This window comes from Pelophylax lessonae (assembly GCF_965119305.1).
Source record: "Pelophylax lessonae genome assembly, chromosome: 3".
Classification (NCBI taxonomy): Eukaryota; Metazoa; Chordata; class Amphibia; order Anura; family Ranidae; genus Pelophylax; species Pelophylax lessonae.
The window spans coordinates 227,929,585-227,951,637 of NC_138770.1; the positions used below are offsets into that span (position 1 = coordinate 227,929,585).

Below are 22,053 nucleotides of genomic sequence, written 5' to 3' on the forward strand. Positions count from 1 at the left end.
TTCTTCAAAATAGAGAGTGGTATCAAGGAAATCAATCTGCTGTCTGCTCCAGGACATAGTGAACTTTAAATTAAAAGAATTGATCTGTAGCCTTTGAAAAAAAGTCTCAAAAAGTTCAATATCCCCGTCCCAAATGATGAGGACATCATCTATGTACCTGAGCCATGTGACTACATGGCTCAGGTACATGGAGAGGGCCTCATCATTGAAAATATTTCGTTCCCATCCACCCAGGTGCAGGTTGGCGTAGGCCGGGGCACAACACGTGCCCATGGCCACGCCCTGCACCTGGATGAAATGGGAACCATCAAATGTAAATACGTTATTTTTCAAAATATGTGCCAACCCATCCAGGATAAATTGGTTGTATGATTTTGCCTGGGGGCCCCGTTCATCTAAGAACCTTTTGATTGTCTGGGGATTTTGTGGATTCGGGGGATTTTGTGGATTCTTATGCGTTTTTGGCAATGTGTAAAATGTGGGTACGCGGGGTGAATCAATTTTTATAGCTTCATATGTGTCCTTGTTGATTATGCCATTACTGTATGCTTCATAGATTAGTATTTTATATTTATTTTGAGCAGACAACATCCTCTCCTCATTGATGGGTTTGTACCACTCTCTATTTTTTAGGATGTCCCAACACATGTTGCGATATTGTAAATGATCCATGATTACAATATTGCCCCCCTTGTCGGAGGGCTTTATTATAATCTGGGAGTTTTTTCTAAGTGACTCAAGGGCTTGTTGGAGGTGCTCGCTTAAATTTTCTTTCGTAGAGTTGCGAATTTTTAAACGGTTAATATCTGCTGTGGTCTTATTCACGAAGGCTAATATGTTAGGGTTGGTTTGTAAAGGAGGGAACCTATTAGATTTTTTCTTGGCCACAGGGGTCTGGATCATGTCCATTTGTTGCTGTGTTATTAGCTGTGTCCCTTCTGCATCTATATGGTCGTCCTCTAACTCAGCTGTTACTTCCTCTGTGTCTGAATTTTTGGGGGGATCGTTTTCGTCCAGAAGTTGGATAAGATCCTTTAATGCTCTAAAATCTTTCACTGAGAAATCTTTCCATAGGTCTGATAGTTCTTTATCTTTTTTAGTTTGCTGTCTTTCTTTATCAAAAAAATAAAGGTAGGTTAGCTTTCTAGCAAACAACTGTTCATCCTTGACGATGTCAAAGTGTGTTGTATTGCTATCGGGGCAGAAACTGAGGCCACGACGCAGAACCTCAAGTTCGTCCCGAGTAGGAATATATGAGGACAAATTAACAATAGAGAAGGCCGACTCCAATGTGGATTCTCTGTTATTGAAGAAGTAAAGGTGAAGTGATAGAAAAAGAGTGAGCAGAACCATCACCAAGATTATTGAGTGGGTAAGAGACTGTGGTGTCCTCCACCAGTCTTCTCTTTTCAATACCCCCGTGCTCCTCAGGTGCCTTAGATCTTTTTCTAAAAGTACGGTTCCTTGGTCGTGCGTGTTCCGAAGTGCATGAAGGAAGAGAGAATTGTGATACATTAGAGTCAGATTCACTGTCATTGTAATTTCTCCTTCTATTATTATTCCTTTGTCCTCGCCAATTTTTTCCTCCTGTAAAGTTATTTCTAGGTTGTGGCCATGCATAGGCTGACCCTGCTCCGAAAGCTAACTTATCCCTGGAAAACTTCTGTTCTTTTTTCTGGATTAATTCCTTCGTGAATATATCTAGTTTTTCCTTAGTTTCTTTTTCTTTTTCCTTAAAGGTGGCTTTTACAAAAATATCCTTATATTCTAATTGCATGGCTTTTATTTCCTCATTGATGGCTTTTTGTTCTTCTTGATAATATCCTATTAATAATTCCATCATTTTACGTGAACATGCTCTCAAATTACTTTCCCAAGAGTTTTTGAATTCTGGGCTGATCTGCCAGATGTTAGGAAACACCTGGATTCGCAGCCCTTTAGGATTCAAAGCCTCCAAAATATATTTCTGAAAGTATTTTATGTGCCAAAAGAGGCTAGCCCTACGTTCCAGTGTGCGCTGTAATTTCTGTATAACCACCTCTATTTCAACATCATTGTTGGTTATATCTGAACATTCCTGTTGTATTTTGATTAGCACGGACAGAAAGGGGGAGAGAAGGGTGTGTTATCCACCCAGAAGAAACATCGGTCTGTTATGGTCTCTCAGGCCCTGAGGAAGCCTTGAGCGAAACGCGTCGGCTTGCTGGGGACCTTCCGTGACCGAATCCAGCTTGAGACCCATCTTCCACCTTATACAGGCTTTGTTTTGGCTATAATCCCTTTATGGGATATGTTTCTATATTACCAGTGACGTTACATGTTTGATTTTATTATTGTATGTCAGTCTGTTACCAGTATATATGCATGGTAGCCCATGCTTGTTTTTTACTCTTTATATCAATAAAATGTATTTTTGGTTTTACAATTGGTTTTGTTTCTGATCCTTCTACTCCCACTGGCCCGTAAAGCCCCATCTTTTTTCTATCCCAATGTTTTTTACTAGTCTCCAACAGGGGTAAGGGCCTATACTGCACGGCATTTTTGTGTACAAATTGCAATTTGGGTGGATAACACACCCTTCTCTCCCCCTTTCTGTCCGTGCTAATGTGGGAGTAGTACGATCATATGATAAAACTGATAATTTGTATCTAGAGTTAGGTTGTTATATAGAAAATCAGATAAACCTACCGTAATAGTAAGGAATATCTAGCAGTCCCGTTAGTTCAGACGTCCAGGCAAGTTGCCTACACGTCTGCACGTCGGAATTTGCCCTTCGCGTATGTGATTAGGACCCGTTTGGTGGGGACATGGCTGAATTTTTGGGGGAGGATTGGAAAGGATATATGATCAAAATACAACAGGAATGTTCAGATATAACCAACAATGATGTTGAAATAGAGGTGGTTATACAGAAATTACAGCGCGCACTGGAACGTACGGCTAGCCTCTTTTGGCTCATAAAATACTTTCAGAAATATATTTTGGAGGATTTGAATCCTAAAGGGCTGCGAATCCAGGTGTTTCCTAACATCTGGCAGATCAGCCCAGAATTCAAAAACTCTTGGGAAATAAATTTGAGAGCATGTTCACGTAAAATGATGGAATTATTAATAGGATATTATCAAGAAGAACAAAAAGCCATCAATGAGGAAATAAAAGCCATGCAATTAGAATATAAGGATATTTTTGTAAAAGCCACCTTTAAGGAAAAAGAAAAAGAAACTAAGGAAAAACTAGATATATTCACGAAGGAATTAATCCAGAAAAAAGAACAGAAGTTTTCCAGGGATAAGTTAGCTTTCGGAGCAGGGTCAGCCTATGCATGGCCACAACCTAGAAATAACTTTACAGGAGGAACAAATTGGCGAGGACAAAAGGAATAATAATAGAAGGAGAAATTACAATGACAGTGAATCTGACTCTAATGTATCACAATTCTCTCTTCCTTCATGCACTTCGGAACACGCACGACCAAGGAACCGTACTTTTAGAAAAAGATCTAAGGCACCTGAGGAGCACGGGGGTATTGAAAAGAGAAGACTGGTGGAGGACACCACAGTCTCTTACCCACTCAATAATCTTGGTGATGGTTCTGCTCACTCTTCTTCTATCACTTCACCTTTACTTCTTCAACCGACACTTATGGAAACAGGTAATATGAAAACTCGTGCAAAGACACAAGGAACGAATGATGGCACTACAGGTACACAACAAGCACTGATAACGTCATATGCAGGGGCGATAAATAATGCAAATTTGGGCGCTACACCCAAAAGTGTGAAAAGACAATGACTTGATAAAACATCACACTCACAGATACATAACAGAGAATCCACATTGGAGTCGGCCTTCTCTATTGTTAATTTGTCCTCATATATTCCTACTCGGGACGAACTTGAGGTTCTGCGTCGTGGCCTCAGTTTCTGCCCCGATAGCAATACAACACACTTTGACATCGTCAAGGATGTACAGTTGTTTGCTAGAAAGCTAACCTACCGTTATATTTTTGATAAAGAAAGACAGCAAACTAAAAAAGATAAAGAACTATCAGACCTATGGAAAGATTTCTCAGTGAAAGATTTTAGAGCATTAAAGGATCTTATCCAACTTCTGGACGAAAACGATCCCCCCAAAAATTCAGACACAGAGGAAGTAACAGCTGAGTTAGAGGACGACCATATAGATGCAGAAGGGACACAGCTAATAACACAGCAACAAATGGACATGATCCAGACCCCTGTGGCCAAGAAAAAATCTAATAGATTCCCTCCTTTACAAACCAACCCTAACATATTAGCCTTCGCGAATAAGACCACAGCAGATATTAACCGTTTAAAAATTCGCAACTCTACGAAAGAAAATTTAAGCGAGCACCTCCAACAAGCCCTTAAGTCACTTAGAAAAAACTCCCAGATTATAATAAAGCCCTCCGACAAGGGGGGCAATATTGTAACCATGGATCATTTACAATATCGCAACATGTGTTGGGACATCCTAAAAAATAGAGAGTGGTACAAACCCATCAATGAGGAGAGGATGTTGTCTGCTCAAAATAAATATAAAATACTAATCTATGAAGCATACAGTAATGGCATAATCAACAAGGACACATATGAAGCTATAAAAATTGATTCACCCCGCGTACCCACATTTTACACATTGCCAAAAACGCATAAGAATCCACAAAATCCCCCGGGACGCCCAATCATATCGGGAATTGGGTCCTATAGGGAACCATTGAGCAAAGTAATTGATCAGTATTTGAGACCCCACGTAACTGGTTTGCCCTCTTTCATCCAGGACACACCAGATTTACTGAGGGTGTTATATGATCAGGTAATGCCTCCCGGATGTATTATGATTGCGCTGGATATCGAGGCCCTATATTCCTCGATTCCACATGCACTCGGTCTTCAGACAATCAAAAGGTTCTTAGATGAACGGGGCCCCCAGGCAAAAACATACAACCAATTTATCCTGGATGGGTTGGCACATATTTTGAAAAATAACGTATTTACATTTGATGGTTCCCATTTCATCCAGGTGCAGGGCGTGGCCATGGGCACGTGTTGTGCCCCGGCCTACGCCAACCTGCACCTGGGTGGATGGGAACGAAATATTTTCAATGATGAGGCCCTCTCCATGTACCTGAGCCATGTAGTCACATGGCACAGGTACATAGATGATGTCCTCATCATTTGGGACGGGGATATTGAACTTTTTGAGACCTTTTTTCAAAGGCTACAGATCAATTCTTTTAATTTAAAGTTCACTATGTCCTGGAGCAGACAGCAGATTGATTTCCTTGATACCACTCTCTATTTTGAAGAAGATGGAAGTGTCAGATGAACTTTATTTCGTAAACCGACAGCGGGGAACATAATATTACACTCTGATAGTTCCCATCCCAAAGCCCTAATTAAAAGTATCCCCTACTCCCAATATCTCAGATTGAGACGAAATTGCTCCAATGATACAAACTTCAAAAGGGAGGCGGATAAATTAAAAACACGTCTGCTACAGAGAGGGTATAGTGTAACAATGCTGAGGAAAGCATATAATAAAGCAAAAGCTAATACAAGGCACGACCTACTCTTTAGAAAAAGAGAAAACTAAAAAAACAGATGATAAGGTCAGATTTATTTCCACATACTCTAGACAGTATAATGAAGTTCGTAGCATTTTACAAAAAAACTGGGAGATTTTGACAAGTGACCCAATATTGAGAAAATATCTAGACGATCATCCTAATAGACATCCTATCTAGACGATCATCCTAATATCACGTATAAAAGAGCTAAATCCATAAGGGACGGTCTAGTTACAAGTCACTATCGGAGACCAAGTGCAACATCATGCATTAAAGGCCTTTACAAATGTGGGTCATGTGATTTTTGCCCATACATTTTTGAAGGCGAGTCCTTCATAATGCCTAATGGTCATAGAAGGTATATTAATCAGGCTGTCACATGCCAAACAAAGGCAGTAGTATACATAATGTTGTGCCCATGTGGGGCCTTTTATGTGGGTAAAACCATAAGACCCCTTTGGAAGAGAATTTCAGATCATATCTCTTATATTAACAATGGCCAAATTAATACTCCTATAGGTGGCCACATTGGGCTAAAACATAAATTTGACCGAAGCATTGTTAAGTTTACTGTGTTGGATGTTATCCCGGAGGATACAAGAGGAGGTGATATTGATAAAAAAGTTTTGGCAAGAGAGGCCAGATGGATATACAATTTAAGAGCTACCATATATCCAGGCTTGAATGATGTAATCAGCTATAAACCATTTTTATAATAGTTTTACCAAAATGACCCTCCTCTAAACTATAAGGATCCTGTTTCTCTCTCTGGTTTTCTCTCTCTCTTTTTCCTCCTTCCCCGCAAAATGTACACTTTCTCGCATTAGAATGAAGGACAAATGAAGATTTCTAGAACAAAATATAGGGACTGCTACCTATAAATAGAGCATAAAAATAAATTTATATTCCATATGAATGTTATAGTAAAATGTGATTCTGCTTATATGCAGAGATTAACATGTATATGTACACTTTTTTGTATGTAACAGGTGACCAGTGAAGCGACACGGTTGTAGCGGATGCTGTTGTACAATGTTATGGAATAATTGCTTGATATTGCATTGTCTGGAATGGTAATGATCCAGATACATATCCTATAATACTGATTATTTATTTATTCATAATACTGTCTTGCACTTTGATACCGATGGTTGGTCCCCTGTGTTATCGCAATAGGTAGAGTGGCTGTCAAGGTATGGTATTTTTTCACTAGAGGGAGCCCAATGGTTAAACACCCAGCCTGCAAAATGGACAGCGTCCGATTGGAGGATGCAGTCCGGCAGCTGTAGGGCGGATCTAAAGGCAACAGGCTCATCCTTGAAAGCAATGTCCTCACTTCCGGCGCAACCGGAAGTGACGCGACTAGACGACGCCACCACCCATCGAGCCCTAGACGGGGAAAAGACTGTCCTCACTTCTGGAGCGACCGGAAGTGATGCGGCCAGGCGGCGCCACCGCCGACCGCAATTGGACACAAGCAGCTTCACCTGAGGGGACCAAATTGAGCGCCAAACGGAGCAATGAGGGCGGGCTTCTTCCTCCCTATATAGGACCCAGGCAAGGTAAAGGCAGGTAGGCAGGTGGTGAGCGTACGAAATACAGAGGTAAGTGATGCTGGCCCCAGAATGGTGGAAGGGATGGCTGACTGGACTCTCGGTATATAGGCCAGAGGACCTGAGATACTGGAACTAACCCCTGCCTGTAATTGTGTCTTTTAGGGCTTGGGCAGCCCATGACCGTTGGTCCACCTAATTGGAATATATGCTTATATAGGTCCTCCTTTCCTGCCTGGAGCACTCTTTAGACTGAGGAGAGGTATGTATGTGTCTGACTACAAACCCCCCCCCCTCTTCAATGCAATATCTGTCCCCATAAACCTCGGCTTTCTGCCATGGCTATGAAGAGTAATTCATATATGTACCCCTTGTAAGATATTGATCCTCTTTCTAGGTCAACTCTGTCGCCATCAAGGACCCTTAGGCTGGGGATATACTTCCGATAAACTGCATAGAGAAAGGTGCTTTGCGCCCAGCTCAAACTATTGCAATATATATACTAGGTGGGTGTCTATATTATTCATCTCAATATCCACTTAACCATCAGCTATCCCCACCAACCCCCCTTTATTCAGTTATATATGACTTTTTGAATATTTTTCATCATTAGTGGTTAGTCTTATGCAACTGAGATATTCCAACCGTGGATATCCTCCACTTAAAAGTGAACAATATATGTACTCATATCCTTAGATTTATTATATCTGGGGGTGATTGCACATATAAGGACGAATAAACCAGGGAGAGGACATCCACCTTTTGAGGGGTAACCTACCCCAAGAGGCTACAGTGGAGCTATCCCCAGAAGGTTGGTTATGATATATATAGACCATATATTAAAATTTCTGGCGGTTACATTGCAAACACAGTTATACACCTATTGGTACTTTGATTTACAGCCCTGCCCTTGATGACACAGTTGGGACCCAATATACCGGATCCAGTGCAAGAAATATGTCTTTGATGTTTATATAGATTTTGTATGGTGAATACGGAAGCAATATCTTCCGGACAGCCTCTGTATCGCTACAGCCCTGTCGCTTAACACAAGTCACTGCTAAGAAGGGTCAGTACAAAACTAGAACCAAGTGTAATAAAGATAAATTGAATAATATGATACATGATGTACTATGAAATTTGTAACTGACTTACTTATTTATTTGGTTATACTTTTATGTTACTTATAGAAACATCGGTCTGTTATAGTCTCTCAGGCCCTGAGGAAGCCTTGAGCGAAACGCGTCGGCTTGCTGGGGACCTTCCGTGACCGAATCCAGCTTGAGACCCATCTTCCACCTTATACAGGCTTTGTTTTGGCTATAATCCCTTTATGGGATATGTTTCTATATTACCAGTGACGTTACATGTTTGATTTTATTATTGTATGTCAGTCTGTTACCAGTATATATGCATGGTAGCCCATGTTTGTTTTTTACTCTTTATATCAATAAAATGTATTTTTGGTTTTACAATTGGTTTTGTTTCTGATCCTTCTACTCCCACTGGCCCGTAAAGCCCCATCTTTTTTCTATCCCAATGTTTTTTACTAGTCTCCAACAGGGGTAAGGGCCTATACTGCACGGCATTTTTGTGTACAAATTGTTTAATGACCTCAGGTCAGCTCACATGTCATAAATCAATAGGTAGTTCCTTATATGGATTTTACACACAGGACATATCCTAATTTTATAAAGGGTCAGTTGTTTGCAGTCTTTAGATTCTCCTCTTTATACCATTTTATATTGTTCCATTTTTTAGCTCTGATGAAAGGGGAGTTCAGAAACTCTCATCTTTAATCTTTTTTTAATTAGTCCAGGAACCCTATCGAAGATACCCCACAAGGATTCTAGGACAATATCCCCCCGGACAATATCCGCCCGGACAATATCCCCCCCTGGACAACATCCCCCCGGGCAATATCCCCCTGGGACAACATCCCCCCGGGACAACATCCCCCCGGACAATATCCTCCCTGGACAATATCCCCCTAGACAATATCCCCCCTCTAACCCTAACCTTAACCGTAACCCTAACACTCTAACCCTAACCCTATCCCTATGTCCCGGGGGATATTGCCCGGGAGATATTATCCGGGGGGGATGTTGTCCCGGGGGGGGGGTATGTCCAGGGGGATAATTTCCGGGGGGATATTGTCCTGGGGGATATTGTCCTGATACCCTGACAAGACAAAAAGCTGTTTTTTGAAGCTGGTAATAAGATCATAAAAAGACCTATTTTTTGGGCCAGTACTCCTAAAACACATTTTTGGTGTAGCTTGTGATACTGAATGTCTGGTGAGATCAACGGGTATTTTCTGTGCTTGTTAAAAATATTCTTGGCCTAAAAAATGAAAACTAACGCAGCCACCACATCTAAGAACTGGTAAACTGTAAAATATTGCATTTTAGTTCTTTGGGTTAGTTATCCTTTAAGGCCTCATGCACACTAGGCATAAACATGCTGCAGGCTTTTGGTGGGTTTTTTTTAGCCCGTATAAGCAACTCTATGTTAGCCTATTTGTCCATGCATATTTGGGTGTTTACAGCCATATATGCAGAGAAGCGTTTTCAAATTGAAAAAACCCCATCTCTTTTTTTGAGAGAATCTTTCAGACAGAGCTTTCCTCGACAAAATAAGCATTTATTGTCCCAGAAGAACCTAATCCAATGGTCATTTTTTCCTGGACCTCAGCCTTAAAGGAGTTGTAAAGTCTCAGGGTTTTTCACCCTAATGCATTCTATGCATTAAGGTAAAAAACCTTTGGTGCTGCAGCTGCCCCCCAGATAGCCCCTTATTCTTACCTGAACCAATCGTTCCAGCGATGAGCACAAGTCCAGCACCTCCAGCCGCTGTCTCAGATCCTCATTGGATAGATTGATAGCAGCAAGAGCCATTAGCTCCTGCTGCTGTCAATCAAATCCAGTGATGCGAGGGGGGGGGGGTCAGAGCTGAGTCCTGCTGTCTGTCTCAATGCATGCAGCAGCAGGACTCATTGGACCCATGGAAAGCGGCTCTCTGTGAGGGCAACCAATGAAGAGAAGAAGCCAAGAGTGACACCAGGGCACCCAAGAAGTGGAGGATCAGGGCTGCTCTGTGCAAATCCCTTGCACAAAGCAGGTAAGTATTACATGTTTGTTATTTTGCACAAAAAAACCTTTACAATTACTTTAATATAGCATTGAAAGCATTTTATTATATCTGTTGGAAAAAAAAAAAAAAAGCAAACATTGGGAGCTGTGCTGTCCATAGAGATAACTTAGGGCAGAGCTGTTATCTTCAGGGGTCTAATTAGCCCTGTCAGTGTTTATCATGGCCTGCAGAGCAATTCTCCCCTATGTCGTGGAGATTGGGAAAAAGGGAGGATTCAGTAGTTTGCCAAGAGACAACTAGGCAGGGTTGACACTAATGTATGTGATTCCATAAAAAGGCAGGTGTTGTCCACAACAAGAATTAAAAATACTGAATGCATTTATGGCAGATCAACAGGTATATTTCTGTATTTGCACCGTTCTTTTTAAAGGTGAAAAAGATGGGGTAATTTGCATGCATCACAGATATCTACTGCATGTGTTTTTTTTTTTTGTTAATTTAAATTTGGCCTTGAATTAGACAAACTAGAAAACTAGCAAAAGCAGTCAGTTTAGTTTGAAAATGCATGCCTCACTACTGCCACCATGTGTTTGTATTATTATTATTATTATTTTTTATTATACAGCAGTCATTTCCAAACTACGGCCCTCCAGCTGTTGCAGAACTACACATCTCATGAGGCATTGTAAAACTCTGACATTCACAGACATGACTAAACATGATGGGAATTGTAGTTCCTGAACAACTGGAGGGCCATAGTTTGGGGTCCCATATTATACAGAAACAATAACCTTCACGTGACTATAGCAGCCGTCGTTTACCTGCAGTGGGCCCAGGATTGAGCTAGTGGTGTACATGAAGAACAAACGTAGATAGCTCAGCACATTGCCAAAAGCAAACAGACCCTCAGCCACTAGAGTTGGATGGAAAGCATCCCAGTCCTTCCTTTCTGCAATGTGGTGAAACTAAAAAAGAGAAACATGAACTGGTTAGTGAAAGCCCATATATTGTACAATAAAGTATTGTAAAATGTTAACTCACCCTAAAATACAGGGACTAATCAGGGACTGACAACATTTGCATATCATTTTGTTATAAATGCTACATATAAAGCCCCGTACACACGTGCAGATTGTCGGCCGAAAAGATTTGGCCGACGACCGATCGGTCGATTGTAGGCTTGTTAGTATGATGCTTCCGACAGCCGACAGCGCACTTTCGGCCGAACAGAATCTGTCGTGCAAGCATTAAAATTTTTGTATGCCGACACCAGAACGGCCGATTGTTCGCCAGTCAGTACAGAATGCGGCCGACAGACAGCAGATTTGCAAGACTGGGCATGCTCAGAAAAGAAAAAAGACAAGGAAAGTTAACCATTACATGACATCACTTCTGCAGTCGGCTGTTGTTGGCCGACAATATTCGTGTGCAGTTTTTTGCAGTTTTCAACAGACACGACAGACCTTGGACAAAAGACGGCCGATCGTTCGGCCGACAATCTGCACGTGTGTACGGGGCATAAGTCTGTCTTTTTTTTTTTTTTAACTTGATACTTCAATGTGACCCAGCACTGCGTCACCTCTTTATGTCTTACCGTAGGCTGAGCGAAATTCTCAGTATCTGTTCTTGCATAGATGACGCACAGTACTGCTTCTGTTATTCTATATGCTGAGTGTAGTTATGTGTTATTAGGTTATTTTATTATTTCTGCACCCTAAAAATGAACTTGATATGGTATCTGTTCTAATTTGCTAACAGCACTGCACAGTTTCCTTCCATATATCTGCTCAATATCTAACTTTTTATTGTGTGCATTCGTAAATCCCCTTTTTAGGCCACTTCTCTTAAACAATTTAGCCAGTTTTCTTCTGCAGTTTGTGCTACTTTTCTATCACTCTGTAAATGATTCCCCCAGGTTGACATCTCTGACTATGTAATGTATAGCCTCGACCTGGGAGCCAGAGCCGGCGGCCGAATCCAGTTTGTGATATGGCGGCGATCAGCGCTGCACTGCAGGAAAGCAGTATGTGTGGAATGATTCATGCTATTATTCCAGGGGGGGGGGGGGGTTTGGGGCACGCGCCCCCTCTTGCCCCCTCTTGCGGACGCCCATGGACCTGGCAATCCTCCTGAATGTGACTAATAGTGGCCATACGTACATCAATAAACAATCAAAATCTTTTTCAATCAATCAATAGGAACAATCAATTTGTAGTTGACAACCCATTCAATTAAAATGCCACACATTATTAAGTGGATTTCAGTTGATAGTTAGGATACAATGTTAACTTGCGATCATAAGTTACCATTTGCTTCTCTGTTTCCAATATGTAATCTCATAATCTGATCGATTGAAATCGTATTCATAAGCAACATAATCCTTTCCTTCCTGGCTGATTGTCTCAATTAGATTGAATCGAATCTAGATTACGTCAAAATTGATCAAAAGAGAAATGATGGCTATTTGATTGTTTGTAGATTTGATTGAATCGCACATTAATCAGATAATAAAATCCAAGTGTATGTGGCTACTATAAAGCAGAGTCAGTAGAGATTGCATGGTTATCTGTTTTCTTTCATAGGAATAATCAGGAACAAGAATTGCCTGCAGGGCTGATTGAGGCTGAGCACTTTGTAGGAACTCATATCACTAATACTCATTCTCTTGGCCGTAGACAGGCTGATGTGTCACCAATAGCCCAAGGTGACCAGACATCTGCTATTTGTCCTTTGCATTGGCTGAATTACTGTGATTTGCTCCCAGATTCAACTGAAAAGAGAAGCAGTACACACTGGGGGAGTCCTCTTCATCCATACAGATTCTAGATTGCAAATTTACTTTTCAACATGTTGGAAAATCTAAGAGTGTGCTAAGAAAAACTTGTGGTTAAGTTACAGAACCTTATTTAGGGCCCGTCACTCATCACTCCATTAATTAAAGAGAATTTATAGTGGCTTTGTACTAATACTGGATGGCTTTGTACTAGTACTTGCTGGTACTGGGTTGGACCACCCTTTGACTTCAGAACTGCCTTAATTATTTGTGGCATAGATTCAACAAGGAGTTATAAATATTCCTCAGAGATTTTTGGTCCATATTGACATGATCGCATCACACAGTTACTGCAGATTTGTCAGCTGCATGTTCATGATGCGAATCTCCCATTCCACCACATCCCAAAGGTGCTCAGGCTTTTGAGATTCTATTGTCAAATTTTGGTGATGCTGTGCGAATTATAGCCTCAGTTTCCTGTTCTTAGCTGATAGGAGTGGCACCCGGTGTGGTCTTCTGCTGCTGTAGCCAATCTGCTTCAAGGTTTGATGTTTTGAGCGTTTAGAGATGGTATTCTGCATATCTTGGTTGTAACGAGTGGTTATTTAAAGTGGTTGTAAAGCCTTCTGTGTGCAGCAGCCCCCCTCAGCCCCCCCCTCCCCCAATACTTTCCTGAGCCCATCTCGACCCAGCGATGTTGCAGGAATGTCTTGGCTGCCCTCTCCTCCCTCATTGGCTGAGATGGCAGAGTGGTGTCATTGGCTCCCGCTGCTGTCATTTAAAGTCAGTGAGCCAGTGAGGAGAGAGAGGGTGCGGGGCCAGTACATAGCCCCATGTCTGAATGGACACACAGAGTTGCTGCTCAGCTTGGGTGCCCCAAAGCAAGCTGCTCACTGTGGGGGCACTCAACAGGAGGGAGGGTCCAGGAGAGCAGAAAAGGGACCCCAGAGGAGGATCTGGGCTGCTCTGTACAAAACCACTGCACAGAGCAGGTAAGTATGACATGTTTGTTATTTTTACCAAAAAAAAAAAAAACAACCCAAGCCTTTAGTATCACTTTAAGAAATTGTTGCTTTTCTATCATCTCAAACCAATCTGCCCATTCTCTTCTGACATCAACAAGGCATTTTCGTCCACACAACTGTATATTTTCTCTTTTTTGGACCCTTCTCTGTAAACCCTAGAGATGGTTGTGTGTGAAAATCCCAGTAGATCAGCAGTTTTTGAAATACTCAGACCAGCCGTCTGGTACCAACAACCACGCCACGTTCAAAATCACTTAAATCCCTTTCTTTCCCATTCTGAAGCTCGGTTTGAATGTCAGCAATTCACCATGGCTAGGTGCCTAAATGCACTGAGTTGCTGCCATGTGATTGGCTGATTATCAATTTCTGTTACCGAGCAATTGAAAAGGTGTACCTAATAAAGTGGCCATTTAGTGTATATATATATATATATATATATATATATATATATGGATCAAAAAGGTAAATATGAAATATAATATTTTAAGTTCTTATATCCAGCCAGGAACTGAATCTTTAGGTGCCTTTTCACATTATTGTCAGTAGTTTCACCTCATTTCTGGTTGCAAAAGGCCTGTTGTTTACAAAGCTCATAAGCTCATACGGAAATGTACCCACAAGTTCATGAGTCAGAGCAGTGACTTGTCTGCAGCAGCCTCGGAACTGCTCCATGGAAGGTTAGAATGAGGGACAGTCTACCCAAAAGGAGTCAACTACTGTGTTCTCTTAAAATGTTATTACCAAAGATTGTATATATAATAAAGAAATAAGATATAAATGAAATGTTTACAGTGTCCATGATTAAATAAAAAAAAAAAAGTCAGTTTGACTCAAAACCATAATTGTTTCCTTTAAAAAAGTGAAGCTGTCATCTGCTGTCATGGCACAAGCAAACATCAGGTTGTATGATTTTCATGAACACAACTCACCTTACTGTGAGCCACAATTTTCAGAGCGAAGGTTGCCAGGTACAGGGAATTCATCACAAAGCTGAGCTGGTTCCGAGATTCCTCCAGGAAATCTTCCAGGCCATCATACCAGAGACGTTTCACATCTGACCAAACCATACCTGGAGATAGACACATGAAGAATCAGACATGGAATACAAACAGTGTGATTCCCGTAGTCTGAAACTAAAGTTCTTATAATGTCTTTGATAAAGCATTCCTTTCCTCCTGATTCAAGCAAGCTTTCTAACATTGAATGTAAGGTATACTTTGTAGATTAGTGTTCAGCAGGAAATTCCACCATTACATAGACATGGACATTGAAGCACTTAAAAAGTGTATGAATTCCCAGGTTTTTTCTTTTTTTTCTTTTCCCCTTTCTATTCTTCTTCCCTAATCCTCCACTAAATCATGATCATCCTTAGTTAAATTCGTTCCATCACTTCTCTCCATCTTGTCCAATCAGAGAAGAGAAAGCCATGCATATATTAAGGAAATTTCAAGGTGTTCTGAATGCTAGCAGTCTTGAGCGTACGATAACAAGTGTACAGAAGGGAAACACAGAACCCGAGCAGGACCGAGAAGATCATGGCTATTACTGTAGCAGCGCTGACTACTACTTCAGTGATTTTCAGCTTTCCCAGGGGTCTATCAGGTATGAGATATGCATACTTACATTATGCAAAGCTGGATCAGTGTAGGTAAGCAATGAAGTGAAATTCTGGAGTTCAGTTTCAACAATAATTGTTCAAATCTCATGTAGTGCTATGGCAAAGGTTGCTCATTTGGGCCCCAGATTATTTTTCCTCTGTGTAGCAGCAGCCAGGCAAACAGCAATATTTACTCATCTGTCTCAGTAAATGGTCTAGGGCTGGGGTCTCCAAACTATCTAAACAAAGGGTCAGTTTACTGTCCTTCAGATTTAAGGGGGGCCGGACTGTGGCCATTTGTAGTAGAAGAGGTCCCAATGTCAGTGGGAATAAACAATGCCCCACCTTTGGTGTTATTGGGAGGAATTGTGCCCCATGGTTGATGTCATTGGCAGGAATTCTGCCCTTTTATTGGTGTCATTGAGGGGAATTATGCCCCATTCTTGGTATCAGTGGATTAAAATAGTGCCCCCAGGTCCAGATAAGAGCAAACAAAGGGCCACATTTGGCCCCCAGGTTGGGCCGTAGTTTGGAGACCACTGTTTTAGGGGTTGCCTATTTCAAGTTTATTGCAGAGTAACTTGGATGGGCTTAGGGAAGCTGTGGGATACTCCAGAACACCAATGTAATGTAAGGACACTCTTCCCTTTGCAGCTGCTTCTCCGAACAGTACCATAAGCAGTGGGACACAAACTGGACAGCACTGGGACACCATAAACAATGGTCGAGGCCAGGAAAGCCTTAATACTAGTGCACCAGGGGTTAACAACAGCAACAGTCACAAGGATCTCTCTGCTCATTTGACTCTCCCACCCACTAGATTCTGGAAATCTCCAGAAGACAGGGGGAAGCAATAAAACGTGCAGCCTGCAGAGCCCAGAACAGCCTAAAGCAATCACATGCTGCTCTGCTGATTACAGGAGAGCCACAGAACTAAATTTGCCTAACCAAACCTAGCAGCCCATCTGAGAGGGCCCTACACTTAAAAAAGAGCAAACATGCATTGCTTTATTATTAGTTGGCATCTGCAGATTTTAAATCCCGATAGATCCAATATCTACTAGTAAAGAGTATAAGAGGGGGCAAGTCCATCCTATAGCTCATCAAGTTGGGTGTGCAAAGTGATCTCCTGGTATTCAGGCTTACCCAGAACACCTAGGGGTGTGTTTACAAAACATTTGTTTAACAATTTGCTCGGTTAAAGTGCCTGTGCATTTGTTCTGTGCAAGTAAGACACAAAAAGGGATGTTATTAGGTTATTTCCTATGTTGGATGAATGTTTTTTTTATTATTAAAATGTAAAATACTACATTTAACCATTAGATGTTGCTAAGTATCATATACATGCCCTATAATACTTAGCACCGTCTAGTGACCAAATATGGTATTTTTAGTTTCAAACCAATGAACAGCTCAGGAACTAGCCTAATTTTTTTTTTATTTTTTTGCCCCATTTGCACAAAACAAATGTACATGTGTACTTTCCTAGAGCAAACCACTACGCATTTTTTTTTAATCAGTGCACCCTATAATATAGTAGAAAGTCTGCCTGCTGAAATCTTTGAGCAGTAGCCTCAAGTTTACTGCCTTCTGAATGCAAGAGGTAAATATATGTATGGAATATTGCATATTTATTTGATAACATGTAAATAAAAATAATTTTATTTTATTATTTATAAGGAAAATATATGCAAAACATTGAATCCACAAAAATGTAACATTTTCTTCTTAGTAAAGTTGTTCCGAAGCATGAAGCTGGTTTGTTTATTTTCCCTTTCTGTAAAATGATGCACTTCTTCTAGGGATATTCTTTCTAAACATACTATTGGGAATTTGTATTTTAATAACAGTGGAGTTAGTGTGGGTGTTGTGGTTAGTTGCAATGGGTGGCCAGGCCACCAAGGGCTAAAACCAGTAATGAATAGCAATGATTTGAAAATATGAAGTGCACATGTGTATTGAGAATCTGTTTACTGAGATCTAAACTGTTATATACCATTTAGTTGCTGCTGAATAAAGCTAAATTAAATGACCCTAAATTTAGTATTTTGTGAATATTTCATACCAATTCAGTGATAAAGAATCCTCTTTTAAGTCTGAATTTTTTTATTAATATTTTTTTTCTTTTTTTTTTTTCTACATTTTCCCATTAATGCCATTTTTTTTAATAAATCTTGGTACAATAAAGGTTGCAGGAACTAGCTGTCATATTGGTTTTCACCTAAATATGTAAAGCAGCTGTGATCATAAGTATCCTCTGAAATAAGAACCATGAAAGACAGACTAAAGCTCCATAAGCACTCCAAACAACAATACTTTAATGAAGCTCACACAAGCGCTAGTACGCTCAGCAGTAGCAGACATGAATGCCATATTTTTGTCTACATGCCACCTTGAAAATAATCTTTCCATCTTGCATCTGCTCTAAGCCAAATCTGCTATTCAGTGTCCCACATGCTGCATACACCATCTGTGTGCATTGCAAACTCACAGAATCCAGGAACTTCACTCCCGCTATGTGCCTGTGTGCTAATGTGTCTTCTGAAAAGTAAGGTAAAGCTTTACTAAAGGATATCCTTATTCTCCAAAAATAATCCATACACATCCACTACTTAATGGCCATGTAATCTATTTCTCATAACATTGTTGCTTACTGTGTTTTTCTGCCGCCCTGTAACATCATGTGCATGCCCAGTACATGGTAGTTGTGGTCATGTACGCTGCTCTATCTATACTACACATCCCGTAGTCCATAGTCCATCTCAGGGGCAAGCAGCAGAGGGTGGCTGTGTTCCTACATACAGTAGGAGCATGGAAAATTAACACAGTCACCCACAATCTGTAAGTCAGTTCACAGCAGCATCAAACAAAAATAATAATAATAATTTGGAGATTGGATGAGGCTGAGAGCAACAGAAGGGACTTTTTATGGGTTAAAGCTTTGTTTTTTTTTGTTTTTTTAAAATAACAAACATTATACTTACCTGCTCTGCGTGGTGGCCTTGCACAGAGCAGCCTGGATCCTCCTCTTTTTAAGTCCGTTCCTTGCTCCTCTCTCCTGCGGGTGCCCCCACAGCAAGCAGCTTTCTCTGGAGGCACCCAAGCAGGCCCGCACCCGAGCCACAGCTCTGTTTGTTCATTCCCACACTGAGCCACTGCTTGGCCCCACCACTCTGTCTTCTGATTGTCTTACTAGCTGTGATTGACCGCAGCGGGTGCCAATGGCTCCTGATAGTGCCAAAAGCCACTCACGAGTGCAAGTCCCCAGAGAGGCAAGGTTTCATGGAGATGGCTGGATTGAGTTGGGGCTCAGGTAAGTATTAGAGGGGGCTAGGGAGGCTGCTGTACACAGAAGGTTACTTACCTTCATGCATACAATGTATGAAGATAAAAAACCTTGTGCCTCATGCCTTTACAACCACTTTAAGTGTGTAGCAACCTCCTAGATAGGTGCTAGGTTAGGTAAACTTAGGCTCACTGTATTTAGTGGAGCTGTTTTTCATTGTTAGGTAAATTTAGTGTGGGCTCACTGTATTCAGTAGAGCTACATTTGGTTGTTCTGGTCTGTTCTGTGTTTCAGTGGCTGCAGGATTGACTGCTTCCTAAATTATCTGTAAATGTTCTGGAAGACAGTGGGCAGTGAGAGTCTAATCAGTAGCTGAATATTTATGCAGCCCTGGCGAATCCCTGGGGAGAGGTGCCCAAATGGTGGATGGAGGTGTATATAAATACTCTGACTAAGACTATGAGCAAAGGGTTCTTTTTGCCTGAGGAGGAGATCACAGCCTAGGGGAGTTGTTTGCCCCCTAGACAATTTTTGCATGTGCCTGCTTTCCATCAAGGCCTCCGTTGGGCTAGCTGAAGGCCTACTTTGTTAAGAGTCTGCTGAAGCTGACTGAGGGGCTTTTGTCTGAGGATCTAGTCTGGTATCACTTGGAGAAAGTGTATTGAAGATAATGGAAGGAGGCAACCAATTATTCAAGGACCTTAGTGAATACAGACTGCTGTGAGAGGTCCTAGAGACTGTGTGCTTCTCCCATCCCTCTTATGTTAGAGTCAGCGTGTTTAAAGGGCACATTGTGTTTGGTGTCCTAAAAAACTCTGTCTATTTAATTACTAGTGAAAAGACGTTGCTAAGATTTCTAAGACGAAAATGAATCTCCTCAGGTTGCTACTACAAATCTCAGTCCATCATTTACTTGTGCAAGGACTTGCCTCACAGTTCTAAAGGAGAAAGTTTAGTACCCTCAAATTGTTTCTAAAAGTATCCTACAATTACCCACTAGCTATACAAGTTCAAGTTTTCATTAAAGCATCAAAAGTCATACCCCTAGTCTTTAAGGAGTCTGAAGAGTGATCAAAAATGCACGCCTGGCTGCGGGGCAATTTTTGGGAATAGAATCTTGCGATTCTACTCAGCAGCTCCTTTGGGGGGGGGGGGGGTCACGCTACACTTAAATATAATTAACCAGAATTTAGTGTCACTTTAACTCTCTCCTCTGCATTTCTTTACACCTGTTGGGACAATCTTATCTTTAGAATGTACAATAAGCTCATCTTTTTTTATATTGCTATTTTAACTTCCTGACACTTTTCTGCACCCAGGGAGCCGCAGGTGCTTCATATAGCCTTTCATACCATTGAATGGCTATACATGGAATAAACTCTTGTAAACGCCAAAGCTTGTTTGCATCAGAGTTTACCTGCACATGTAAATCTGATTTCGTTTTGGAAAATGTATGGCAAGCTGTATGTGGCACTTGTTCAGAAGAAGGGGTGTTGGGCGCTTGTGCCCGAAAGGTAGACACCAATGTGAAACAGCCAGGTGGACAAAAGGCTGTAACGGACCGGACTTCACTGGTATTGCAGAGGTTCAGGGCAGCTCTGGCAGGCAAAAAAAAACGAAAAAAACACCCTGGCAACAGAAGAAGAAAGACAGGCGCCGCTGAAATAAGCAACTGATTTATTACATGACAAAATTACATAGTAACTCACATCATAATGTTCTCAGATCCATATTCTGTAGTGTAACCGCTTCCTGCATGCATCCTCCGTGTCCCTCCGTGTCCCGACTGGCCCGCAGCCGGGAGATGACGGGCAGGAAGCCTCACGGGGAGATGGTTAGAACCGAAGCTGCGGTGAACCGCACGCTAACCTGAAATGACATAACGCGTTTCGGAGCATGCGCACTTAGCTCCTTCATCAGACGTAAAGACAGAACTATCCACAACAGCGGTTATATAGGGACATGCACCGGAAGTTACCATGGCGGATGTCAACAGGGCAACAAAACAAACGTTGCTATGTTGCTATATACTCTAATAAAGATTACACATATAATATTAAAATGTGCATAGAGTTACGATTAAGGGGAAATGCCTAAAAACAACTGTTAAAAACAACTGCTTAAAAACAGATATTTAAAAACAACACATGTCTAAAAGTTAATGTATGCGAAGTGTCCCTAATAAAGTGCATGAGTTATGTAAATGACAAGAAGAAAATAGATAATAAAAAAAGGGGGGGGGGAATAAAAAATAATAACAACAAGGATAAGAGTAAAAAAAAAACAAAAAAAAAAAACAAAATAGAGATTACTCATAATAAAGGTGAGTAAAAAGGAAAAAGGAAAATAAAATTAAATTAAAAATAGAACAATATCTATATATTGCTAAAAATTAGATGATGCTCAGATAGTTAAAGATGTAAAAGTTTAAAATATACAGGATGTAGATGACTCACAGAATGGTATTCATGTCTAATTCTTCATTAAGTCCCCCGGGTGAGAGGACATTAAGGGCATATATCCAATATGTTATATCACCACCATGCCAAGTCGACCTGTGGCTTAAGTGTCTGGGTGATAGAGTCCATTCCTAAGAGTCCCCTGGAAGCAGAGAGGTTTAAGCGCCTTTGTCAAAGGGAAACATATTGGATATATGCCCTTAATGTCCTCTCACCCGGGGGACTTAATGAAGAATTAGACATCAATACCATTCTGTGAGTCATCTACATCCTGTATATTTTGAACTTTTACATCTTTAACTGTCTGAGCATCATCTAATTTTTAGCAATATATAGATATTGTTCTATTTTTAATTTTATTTTATTTTCCTTTTTCCTTTTTACTCACCTTTATTATGAGTAATCTCTATTTTGTTTTTTGTTTTTTTTGTTTTTACTCTTAGCCCCCGTTCACACTAAGGCGAATTGTGAGGCGACCTGGTCGCCTCACAGGTCGCCGTAGGTCGCCTTCCATAGGGAAGCTGCGGACCCGTTCTAATAGGAGCGACACAAGTCGCTCCGACTTAGAAAAAGGGTCCGGAGCTTCTTTGGGGCGACCTGGAGGCGACCGCCATAGACTTAAATGTTATGAAGTCCATGGCGGCCGCTCCGAGGTCGCGGCGCGCTGCTCGCACCGC

General features: G+C 41.1%; 1 protein-coding gene across 1 annotated transcript in view; it reads right to left on the minus strand.

The window, feature by feature from the left end:
- TRPC1 (transient receptor potential cation channel subfamily C member 1) overlaps positions 1 to 22,053 on the minus strand; it is a 152,388-nt gene that overhangs the window by 46,041 nt on the left and 84,294 nt on the right. Inside the window, exons 8-9 of the mRNA XM_082251742.1 lie at positions 14,964 to 15,103; positions 11,058 to 11,201 (exon numbers count right to left, since the gene is read on the minus strand). Coding sequence (XP_082107868.1) covers positions 11,058 to 11,201; positions 14,964 to 15,103 — 284 coding nt within the window. The remainder of the gene's footprint in view (positions 1 to 11,057; positions 11,202 to 14,963; positions 15,104 to 22,053) is intronic.